Below are 11,290 nucleotides of genomic sequence, written 5' to 3'. Positions count from 1 at the left end.
ATAACGTCTCAGTCTGTAAAAAATAAACGAAAAAGTGCTCTTCGATTCCATGATCCTTGGTAACGACAAGTGTTTCACTCGGAACTTCTGTCGCTGGTGAGTGGTTGGTAACCAAACAGATGTAGTTGCTAACCAATGACAGCTCGCTTTCGTAAATTTGTACATTGTACCGTGACTCTGTCATCTTTTTGTTGTGCACAGTTTAGCTGATTGGAATGGTTTTAAGTTCCTGTGGCGATATCTATAACAATCTTATTTGCTCGTCTTGACAAGTGAGTAACTAGTGATGTCAGATTTTGTGAGAGTGGCTTTGGAGTATAGTCCTATTGGATGTGCAGGTCCCATTCACAGGGGTGGTTAGTTGTTTCCTCTAACTCTGAAGCTTTTTAGACTGCTGTTTCAGAGGAGGTTTTTCTTTATGTTCCGTTAGTGATCGTTCAGTGATTTCAGTGTTTTCTGAGAGTGGGCTCTAAAATGGAAGACTGCAGTATCTGCAAAGATACAAAACTGAGAAAAATGGTAGATACTGCAGTATCACACTTTTTGTCGCCTTGACAACTTCCAACATATGCTATATACGATAAAACATGCAAATTCTAATCTGCCATGACCGTGAGCACATATGGAAATGCGAGCCCTCTTTTTCTATGTATAAATGTGATTCTTCAGTCCTTGAATTTATAGACTGTACACGAGTATATAAATTAATATATATATATATATATATATATATATATATATATATATATATATATATATATATATATATATATATATATATATACATATATATATATATATATATATACATATTTATTATACATATAAATTCTGTGACTTTTCACTTGCATATGCAATAAGAGCACAGTTCTTTTGGCTAATTTTGTCTAATTATCCAAGCTGATTTATAAGACATTTAATTCTCTACTTAGATGAGCCATTTCAGATGAATCACAATCCGTTGCCACTCTGTTGAGGACACTTGTTTTATTGTTTAAATGTATTAAGAAAATTACATTTACTCCTAATATTTTCATCGAGAAATTCCAGCCTGGATTAAAGTAAAATATATATGGGGCGTTTCCTTTTCCCGTAAACATTGGTGACAAAGTCCACCCTTCTTAAATTTTGTATTCAGATAGTGCCTGTTCAAAGGCAGTAGTTACTTTTAATACAATTTCTCTGAACACGTCCAATAAATACGCAGAGAGAGAGAGAGACGATACTGTTTTATTGAATACACTCATGTTTCAGTTACTGTGAAAATTACAGGGGATTCGACTGTACTAAGTAGAAAGCATACGTTACCGTTCAAAAGCTCCCCAAGTTTATCTACTAATGTCACACTAATTAACACTTCGATTGGTTGCGAATCAACCTTGGTCCAAATTGCATCAATGAAAATAATAAGTGTTCATTCAACGTCATTTGCAGTTGCCAATCTCAGTGTGCTGACTCACTGTGCTCTAAAGTTAACTCTTCTGGAAGAATGGCGGGAGGCAGAGAAGTGCATGCAACATTGCAACATAAAGTGACACAATGGGTATACCCGTTGCATGCGGAGGGGTTTTGACACTAACAATCCATTTGAAAGGGGTTATCTGTGGGCATATATACAAGATACTGTTGTTTTTATAATAAAAGATAAAAAAAAAAATTCCTGAGTAAAACGAAGTCAAACATTTTTCTCTGGTATTGATAGTAAACAAGGGCAGTTCATTCTACTGGCCTTTAGCAACCAGGTTTCAAAAATGACCCAATTCTCGAAAATATTACATCAAAATAAGTTGTTCCTTTAAGCACATTCCATTATTAATACGAAAATTCCAACTTAGCGATTAATTAAAGCTAAATTTTGGCGACACGAATGATAAATATGACAAGAACGATGTTTTCAAACCGGGACAAAAAAAGAACTCGCCATTTAATTTTAGAATATATAATTAAAGTTAGTTGTTTCTCCAAGCACATTCCGTGATGGATATGTAAATTTTATTATTAAATAAAATGTGATCATGATCATAACGTAAATTATAAACTGCACATGAGATCTAGAAAGATATTTTCGAACCGGAATATGAAAAGATTTCGCCTTTTGTTTGTAAACTCTATAATTGAAAGTTGTTCCACCAACCACATTGCATGATAATGAAAACAGCGACATGATGATTAAATAAAATATATTATGGCGTCTTTAATGATAAATTAAATATGAAAAGAACGATGTTTTGCAATACACCAGGAAGAAGAAAAGAACCCTTCTTCTTGTTATCGTCCAATGGCGGTCTTTTAGAATTTCGTTTATCTCAAAACTTAACGAGAAAAGCGAAAGGTATATCAGGTAATTGAATGCCGAACAGTGTATTAATATGTAATTTGAACATTACAATTAATTTTGATAGTGTGATATTGCAATTTTATAGTTTTGAGTTGAAATCTGTCAAGCCTAAACACGTGTAATACTGACGTAAGCGCATAGGTCTAGGCCTAGCCCCGTAAGTAGCTAATTTAGGCCTATGTGGGATCTGTCATGTAGTTAATCTCTTATTCAGTTACACTTAAAAATCAAAGTCATGGTCAGTCACGGCCAAGTTTTGTGTAATATATGGATTAGGCCTAGACCTACTTGTGTAGGCTAGACGGAGACGAGGCAGGCTCGCTTAGGCCTATTTTTAATTCGAAAATTACGATTTCATTTCAGTTTATCGGCCTCTACCTGTATTGCTGCTAGTAAAGTTACAAAAATGTGCCAGTTGTGTAACTGTAGGGCATTTTCATCCATTACAATGCAGTTGTAGTCATTGGCCTAGGCCTATGTGCGAACCAAAGTTAACAGTAGGCCTACTGTACGTACTGTGATTTCGTATCTAATAATTGAACCGTAGGCTGTTTTATGAATTTCTGACCATTTGGTGTTGCAAACCACCCATTTTGTGTGTTCTTATCCCCCTAGACCTATAGGCTAGGCCTAGGCTGACTACAACTGCATTATAACTGATGAAAATGCCCCAGGCCTACAGTAGGTAGCAAATAATTCGAAAGTTACACAACAGGCACCTTTTTGTAACTATTAATAGCAATACAGATCAAGATGCCGAAAAAATAAAGTAATTATAATTTTCCAATTAAAAATAGGCTAAGCGAGCCTGAATTGTCTCCACCTAGCCTTCTCAATTAGGCCTAGGGGGACTTGTGGGAACTCGGGGTTTTGGGTGGGGAAATACACTGGGAGAAAACCGGACTGTCATCTTGGTCGTTTGGAACCGTTCTGCGCATTCGCGAGTCATTAGGGAGCCGTATGTCCAAGAAGGGAAAGGCTAAGGAGATCTGCTATAAAAGGAACCATACTAACCTATCCTAACCTAACCTAGCAGGCCGTGTTACTTAGATGGGTGTGCTCCGCCCCCCAGTTAAGGAAACCACTTTTTATCTAAGTTCCCCTATAACATTGCGCATGAGCGATAGCATTCCAGGCTAACCAGTATACAATACCATATAAGTTCTGAGGTTAATTACGGGTTAATTACAGTCGACTTACAAAAAATAACGGCAAATTCTTGATAAGCAACCAAAATGCTATAGAAAAAGTCAATTTCCAAGGTAATACCCCATGCGGAGTTGTTCCATAGTTCTACGTGAATCAGTTATAAATGCATAAACCACAAGATGAGCAGCTGGAAAAGTATATGGTCAAAATTGCATGTCTTGAATGTCTTACAAGGGACGAAGATGCCCCGGGGCCATTTATAGGGATCTTACTTTCGCTAATCTAACATAACCCAGGGTATTGGGTCTTGCCAAACTGGGTTAGCGTACCTCCCACACCTAAAACCTGACCTAGGGTGCCGTCAGTCTGGGGAGCAACATGTTGTAGCCTACAAGGATGCATTCTAATCTTGCCTTATCTTCCCAAACCTAACCTGTTCTAGGGTGTTCAGTTCTACCTGACTGGTCCTCTATCCAGACCTAACCTAGCGCACCGCAAATCGCAGTCGTAACAGATGTTATCTGGACCTACCTGGAAAGGGAGCAACTGCATTGTACATAGAACAGAATATTCTTTACATCAAGGTCCCCCTTAGGGGGGTAATGTCATCAGCGCACCTCTCGCGATGCACTGTAGTTATTATTTTAGGTTCTTTGCAGTGTCGCTTTGGCCCCTAGCTCCAACCCCTTCCATTCCATTTACTGTACCTCTGTTCAAATTCTTTTTCTTTCGTTCTACTTTCCACCCTCTCTTCACAGTAGTTTCATAGTGCAACTGCGAGGTTTTCCTTCTGTTACATCTTTAAAACCTTACTCTCGGTTTCCCTTTCAGCGTTGAATGACCTCCTAGGTCCCTGCTCTTGCCCCTCGGCCAAAATTTTATATTCCATTCCATTATCTTAAGCTTAGTTAATACATGACTAATGATTCATTTGCCCTCTTTATTTCTTATGTGAAAACCAAAAATGACCATCATTCAACCATTTCTGATAATGAATTCAGCATTGGCAAGGAATTAAGTATCATAGTATTGCACTACTCAGTGTCCGGTGAATATCAAGCACTAAATGCTGTTTATTTTCTACCAGTATCGTTGCGCTACTAAGTACGGTACTGTAATATCAGTGTATAAATGCTGTTTATTTTTACCAGTAGCCTATCATATTATTGGACTGCTAATTGTAGTATTATCAGTACAAGGTATATAAATGCTGTTCACATGTATTTTTAGCAGTATCACATTATTGCTCTACTAAGTATATTATTATCAGTATATAAATGCTGTTCATTTTGATCAGTTCAGATGGTATCCTAGTGTAGCCTAACATTGTTAGACAGGTTGCCAGTCCCCATTTATTTGACTACAAGGCTGTAGCCTACTGCCACAGACGTAGCTTGGGTCTAAAAGCGACTCTGTAAAACTGTAGAATAGTTGCTTTTGCTATATAAAAAAAAAAATCTTTGAAGAATGGTATCTCATCAAGTACAGTATATTTTAGGACTCAGGATATGTGGTTTTTAGGGAAAAAATTAAAGTTAACAGAGTTTCTAAGCTACAATCAATCTTTATTTAAGGTCATTTGCTGTAGATTATGTGGCAGTAGTCCAGAATATTTTTTGGTATAAATTATCAAAAAAATTTTTATACAGTATTTCAGGTATAGGTTCTTGATTAAGATTAAGGCAGCCATGATAGCTCAGTCCAAAATGACCTAACATAACCTAATGTGACTATAACCTTGCAGTTTAGAGTATCTATGCATATCTTTGTTTTTTTTTACTGTGCAAGTCATTTGAGATACCCGTGAAAAAGCATTTAAGTATCCTTATGTCAAGTAGCTTTATGAAATTCATTTAAAAGACATAATTTTTATGCTTTGTCAATAGGCAGTTTTAGGATGGAGGGACATAATGGCAGTTTTTAGGTTGGTAGGACTCAAAGGTAATTTGGCATGGAGCAATAGGCATTATTTCTCAATCCAATTGTTTTCACCTCCACTCTGTTAAGGCTCTAGTGCTTTTTCCATTGGTATTATTACTAAAAGTAATTCAGTAAAAGTACTGCTGTTTTATCCATAAGTATTACTAGCAGTAATTCACATCAGTAAAAGTACTGCTGTTTTATCCATAAGTATTACTAGCAGTAATTCACATCAGTAAAATTACTGCTGTTTTATCCATAAGTATTACTAGCAGTAATTCACATCAGTAAAAGTACTGCTGTTTTATCCAATAAGTATTACTAGCAGTAATTCACAGTTATGGAAAATTAAGCTGTTATGTACAATACTTTTTTTGCATTAGTAACACTAGCAGTAATGTACATTTATGTAAAAGTATGCGGTTACTTTTGTTTATTAGTATTACTAGCAGTAATTCACAGTTGTAAAACTATTACTTTTTTCCAGAGCCAACATGAGCAATTGTCCCAACACAGTGTCGGTGGTTCGAGGCTTGATAAGTGTTGTTTGGCAAGAGTATCACTCCAAAGGCCAGCTTTCTGAAGGCGTCCTCAACTCGTTGTATTGCATTTTCGGCAATACTTTAATGAAGGCTTTCAAAATCATTGATGCTCAGAAGGTAAATTAGTATGGCATAATACAATACACGTCCTGTATTTTGTGAAGAAAATGAATGACATTCAGGCACTGCAGTTTTTTCAAAAATTTGAGAGAAAGCCAGCTGTAATTAGTGAAAACAATGCTATTAAGGCCTTAAATGGTGTGTACATTAAATATTGTATTCAAAATTGTCCTTTAAATGGTGCTTAAAATATGAAAAACAGAAAGTACTTTGTACTAATGATATCTGATAAACAAACCTTGTCAAGCAATGACATGAAGTGTTATTCTTAAATGTTTTCTCATTCTGTCTCTATCCCACTGAGTCAAGTTTCAGTCAGGTATGTTTAGCCAAGTTGGTCACTATCAGTAAAGGCAAGTTTAGCCATAAGCTAATTTGCATTGTCATAAAAAATAAGCCTTCAAAAAATTGTATATGTATAAACATTCTGTGCAGTTCTTGTGGGAAGAGTACCTGCAAATCTTAGCTAGTTTGTAATATTTTAAACATTTCAGTACCTGTACAGGAATTGCTTGTTGAAAGTACCTCCTCTAGCCTAGGTTTAAATTCTTGTATCTAGTCACATTATTTTAAAAGACTTCAGAATTGTTTTGTAAATTTTACGATTTTTTTAACCCACAGGTTACGAAAATTATATCGACAAGTGGACGATACATATTTCAAGTGACTGGGAGGCTTGACACCCCATATTATTGCCTACCCTACTCCGTGTTTTGCCAGTGCCCAGCATTCAAGTACCTAGTCATTAAGAAGAAGGAAACGATGTGCAAGCATGTCCTCGCTGCTTGGCTTTCGTCAGCCATGGGGGTAATTACCAAAAAGAAAGTGTCTGATGAACATTTGAAGGATATTTTAGAGAATTTTGAGTAACTTGAAATTAGAGGAACAGTGCATATGGCATCTTGATTTTTTTTAAAGGAGGGTACAGTATTTACATTCAGTTTTCCAAAACAGCCTGTTAGTTTTAAGATCCAGTATTAGCTTTTCATTTTTCAGTTGATTATTATCATTATTAAAATTTTAATAATTGTTGTACTAACAAGATATGATGTAATCTTCTATTATCAAAAGTACACTGTAGAATAATATTACTAAACGATTTCATTACCCGCCATCCATTAAATTCACCCTCTAGGGGGTCGTGCTGTCGGTGCACTGTAGATGGTATGCTGTAGGTATTGCTAAAGGTTCTTTGCAGTCTCTGCAGCCCCTTTCATTCCTTTTGCTATACCTCTGTTCATATTCTCTTCCTTCCCTCTTACTTTCCACCCTCTCCTTACAAAAGTTTCAATATCATTTTCAGCACTGAATGACCTCACAGGTCCCAGCGCTTGGCCTTTGGCCTAAATTTTATATTCAAATCAGTCCATTATTTTTAAAGGACTGCATCTCAAACAGTACCCACATCTAATGCTTGTTATCACTCTAAGTGGTTGTAAGTCACCTGTTAGGTGATGATAGCATACAGTGTGTTATAAAACTTGCAAATGATTACAAATAATTTTACAGTTTTGTATATGGATACAAACTGGTTTCCTAAAGGTAGGTTTGTTGGGTTTACCGTGATGACCTTCCCGGTAATTAAATAGATTCAGAGGTTAGGCCCATGTTAGACTAACCACAGTGGTAGTAAATTTCTGCCCTGTATTCCAAGGAAGAGGCATACCTTATGGGTGAGTGTCCATTAAATTGAGGGGATTCCCTCTCAGTTGCTGGGGAGCCTTGTGGTTTAAGACTAACAGTTATATATTTTTCTATTGCATGGTGCCAAGAATGGACTAAGTATCATCCTCACTGCAATATGGTTACAAAATTGCCTTGTTACAGCTGTCTTTTGAATAACAGTGGGTGTTCAATTGTTAATTTTTTGAGGTTTCAGCGTCCATCATTAAATAGAAAATATAGCAAGTGGTTTCAGTACCGAGGGATAGCTCAGTGCGGTACACCTGTATGCATTATGTACCTGATGCTTTTATACAAGCTGGGAGCGCTGCTTGCCACCCTCCCTACCCCTAAGTTTCTGAAGTTGAAATGGTGAATCATTACTTATATTCTCATTCTTCATGCAACTTTTTGAGAACTTAATTTGTTAGCTCAGCTGAGGGGGCTGCATCACCTAATGTGTGTGCATGTGTGTGTGGGGGGGGGGGCCATATCTATACTGTAGCAGAGAGAGCTTTGTGCAAGTGTTTAGTAAAGGAGGAGCTTCACGAGGGATTATGCCAACTCGGCCTCAGAGCTAGAGATTGGAGGTTTGTTACCTTGTGGGCTGTTTCTTTCCCTTACAGGCTTTGATATCTTGAGCACAACTGTTTAATTTGTGTAGTTTATCTTGTCAGGTGCTATCCTGGTTTGTCATCTAGTGTACAACTGTTTATTTTAGTTAGCATATGTTGTTTTTCATCTCATAAGATCCTGGTGTGTGAAGTGAAGTGTGAAGTGCTGCACAGGGTATTTATACCGTCACATGTAGAAACCAGAAGACTCTCCGCACTTTCCCTGAAAAGCTATGTTCTGCATTAAGTAAGCTCCCTTTTACGGAAGTTATTTACAATCTGTTGATCTCTGATTGTAAGGCTAAGTCATCCTTTCTCAAGGAAGGACCTTTTAAAAAGAATTTTTCTTAGCCAGTTGTTACAATGGACTTCTCCCAGTTGATCAGAAGACTTAGTTCATAAGGTCCTTGTTAATCATTTATCTGTATAGCCAAATAATATATTAACATATATTTTAAGCTTTCAACTTGCAGTTTTGAAGAAAAAACCAGTTACAGTTGTAGTTGATTTTGTTTTTCAGTTGCTAAAGGTATCCGAGTGATGGTGTAAAGCTAGCTTGTTGGATTAGAGGTAATCAGTATCCTAAAACAGTCTTGAACAAGTTTACTACGCCCTTGACTTTGGTGGATCAACACCTGGAGGTTCTTTCTCCAGATAGTTTAATGGTTTTGAATCTCCCTAAACATTATACTGTCAATGGTTTTTTATATCAGCTTTTCCCTTTGAGTAAGACGTGCAGTGAAGTCTCCATTATCTTAATTAAGTTGTATTACACAATTTCTAATCGGAAACAAACAGTGAGTGTTCTGTAGCCTGGTGAACTACATATAACAAACTTCTTCATCCTCGACTTTTAGGTTAGGTTTGTGTAGCTGGGGAGGAAACTTCAGCTTCATCAAATCCTGTGGTCACATGGGATGATGTATAGAAGATTACAGAACTACCTTGAGTTTTTCCAAGCTGTTTCTGAGGCTGGTGTCATACATTCCCTCGAACAAAAACTGGACAGTGGGTATAGTTGTTTTGCCAAACTTTCTCAGGCATGTGCACTGCCATTTGTGGCGGCTGGGTCATCTTTGAGGACCTCACTTCATTGCCTTATGCTGCTTGTTTTCAAGCCTAGGGCTGTGCCTTAACTTCTGTACCGTGGCCTTTTAGTTTGAGTTGAGAGCCCTTGACTTTGTTCAGGTGTTTTAGTTTTTCTGTAATTGAATGCTCTATTAAAGTGTTTTATATTTTCAAATTGACTCTTTCTTTTCAAATAAAAACTCTCTCTTGTACAGAAGGTTGTGGGGGGAAGTTATTAACCTTTTTGGTTTGTTACATTAGAGCATATGCACATTATCAGTGATAAATCATTAACACCAGTTCTCATTTTCCCCCAGGTTTCAGTTGTCAATGATTTGTTTAACCAGACCTCTGAACTCTTTTAGGGTTCTTCTCGGGTTGGAAAAAGAAGGGGGGAAAGAATACATAAAAAATTAATTAAATAAATAAAAAAGGGGAAAAGATTAAAATAAAAAATTGAGAGGGAAAGAAAAAAAGAAGGAAAAGGGAGGGGGAAAAAGAGGGGATTATATTTTATCACTTTAATTTTGTTTAATCCCCCAGGTTTCAAAAAGGTCTTCTTTAATGGATACAATACTGTAAATTTCAAGATAACCTTAATGTAAACGTCTGTTCCCAGAGTTGACGATCCCTTTGGAGCTAACCATGCATCAGGCATGACCCTATCTGCAGTATCATTCTACCTGGTTGACTGCACTCCAGTGATGCAAAAGGGGTAGATATAAGTTATGGTAGAATGACTCCAGGTATATTTTCATTTTTCCTTTTTAAGGTAGGTTAATATATGCTTTTTCAAAGACACACCAGGACTTCGATGATATAGCTTCCATACTGAATAATTAACAAAAAATTGTCATGTTTTTCAAGGGCTTTAAAGGTAAATTTATCTCTTTAAATGAAAAATTAATTAACAAAAAATTGTCATGTTTTTCAAGGGCTTAAAAGGTAAATTTATCTCTTTAAATGAAAAATTTATTTAGTATTGTATATGAAATATAAATCTGTTGGCATTGAAATTTTAAGATTTAAATGTTAGTTACTGTTCTTACTGGATAATTGGAAGATTCAGTAAAGTTATGAAGTTTAATTAAACTGAATTGTAAGTGTTGGATACTGAAACACAAGTGATTAAAAAAAAGTACAAACTTTATTAACAATATATTGCCAAAAAACTAGCTGGAAGACAACTTGCCATGAAAGTTTGGGGAAGACTGGTAACCATTTCTTATTTCAATTTGCATTAAATACCAAACAATTTACAGTTGATCTTTTCATTGAAGTATATTGTCAAGGCTTATATTTCGACATGAGACTCTTATAGCCACACACAAAGCAAGCTCACTCTTAATCTCGAGTACATCTGGCCCACAGCCACACTTCAGCTGAAAGGAAGTGTTGTGTGATTGGAAGGTACCAACAGATTTTAAAAACAAACGAACAGTACTGGCATCCCACCATCCTGATCTAGATAGAAGACTTCGGCACCCAGTAAGAGCGATTGATTCTTCATCATGTAAGCCAGTGGCTTAATCCCTTTCACTGACTTAGAGTGCATTCTTCAGTTACAACAATGTCCACTTCTCCAGGAAGGGAAGTCTTGTATTTGCTTGTCACACCTAAATAGTTTTTGTTGCGACTAGTTGCAATCTTTAGCAGCAACCAGCTATATAAATTTTCCACCATAACATATTCTCGCAACTAATCGCACAATTTTGGATCTGGAAAAGGCATTGGCAGAGTACTATAATAAGAGATGCAATTCAATGGCATTACGAAGGCAGAAAAAGCTGGAAATGCTAACATCATAATCAAGAGGAAGAAGCAAGATGGAAGAGTGGACTGGAAAAGAACAGACTGAATATCTGAGCCAGAAAAGC

At 36.5% G+C, this 11,290-nt stretch overlaps 1 protein-coding gene across 4 annotated transcripts; it reads left to right on the top strand.

The window, feature by feature from the left end:
* The first annotated feature begins 113 nt into the window (after window positions 1–113).
* LOC136849869 (zinc finger SWIM domain-containing protein 7-like) lies at window positions 114–7,160 on the top strand. Of its 4 annotated transcripts, none has more exons than XM_067123363.1 (3): window positions 114–272; window positions 5,895–6,066; window positions 6,691–7,160. In XM_067123363.1, exons 2-3 carry the CDS (start codon window positions 5,902–5,904, stop codon window positions 6,937–6,939), a joined length of 414 nt encoding a protein of 137 aa, XP_066979464.1. In that variant the 5' UTR covers window positions 114–272; window positions 5,895–5,901; the 3' UTR covers window positions 6,940–7,160. The 4 variants fall into 4 exon arrangements, with proteins under 4 accessions (XP_066979464.1, XP_066979465.1, XP_066979468.1 ...); XM_067123364.1 differs by lacking the exon at window positions 114–272 and adding an exon at window positions 2,192–2,341; XM_067123367.1 differs by lacking the exon at window positions 114–272 and adding an exon at window positions 2,247–2,332.
* Window positions 7,161–11,290: the final 4,130 nt, after the last annotated feature.

Source organism: Macrobrachium rosenbergii, chromosome 21, assembly GCF_040412425.1.
Source record: "Macrobrachium rosenbergii isolate ZJJX-2024 chromosome 21, ASM4041242v1, whole genome shotgun sequence".
Taxonomy (NCBI): domain Eukaryota; kingdom Metazoa; phylum Arthropoda; class Malacostraca; order Decapoda; family Palaemonidae; genus Macrobrachium; species Macrobrachium rosenbergii.
Note: the sequence above shows the minus strand (reverse complement) of the source record. Positions and strands in the feature narration are given on the sequence as shown.

Excerpts from the sequence above, each read along its gene's own strand:
- LOC136849869 (XM_067123363.1), top strand. The coding sequence starts at position 5,902 with ATGAGCAATTGTCCCAACACAGTGTCGGTGGTTCGAGGCTTGATAAGT. Across the intron at positions 6,067-6,690 it reads AAATCATTGATGCTCAGAAG|GTTACGAAAATTATATCGAC; the intron begins GTAAATTAGTAT and ends TTTAACCCACAG.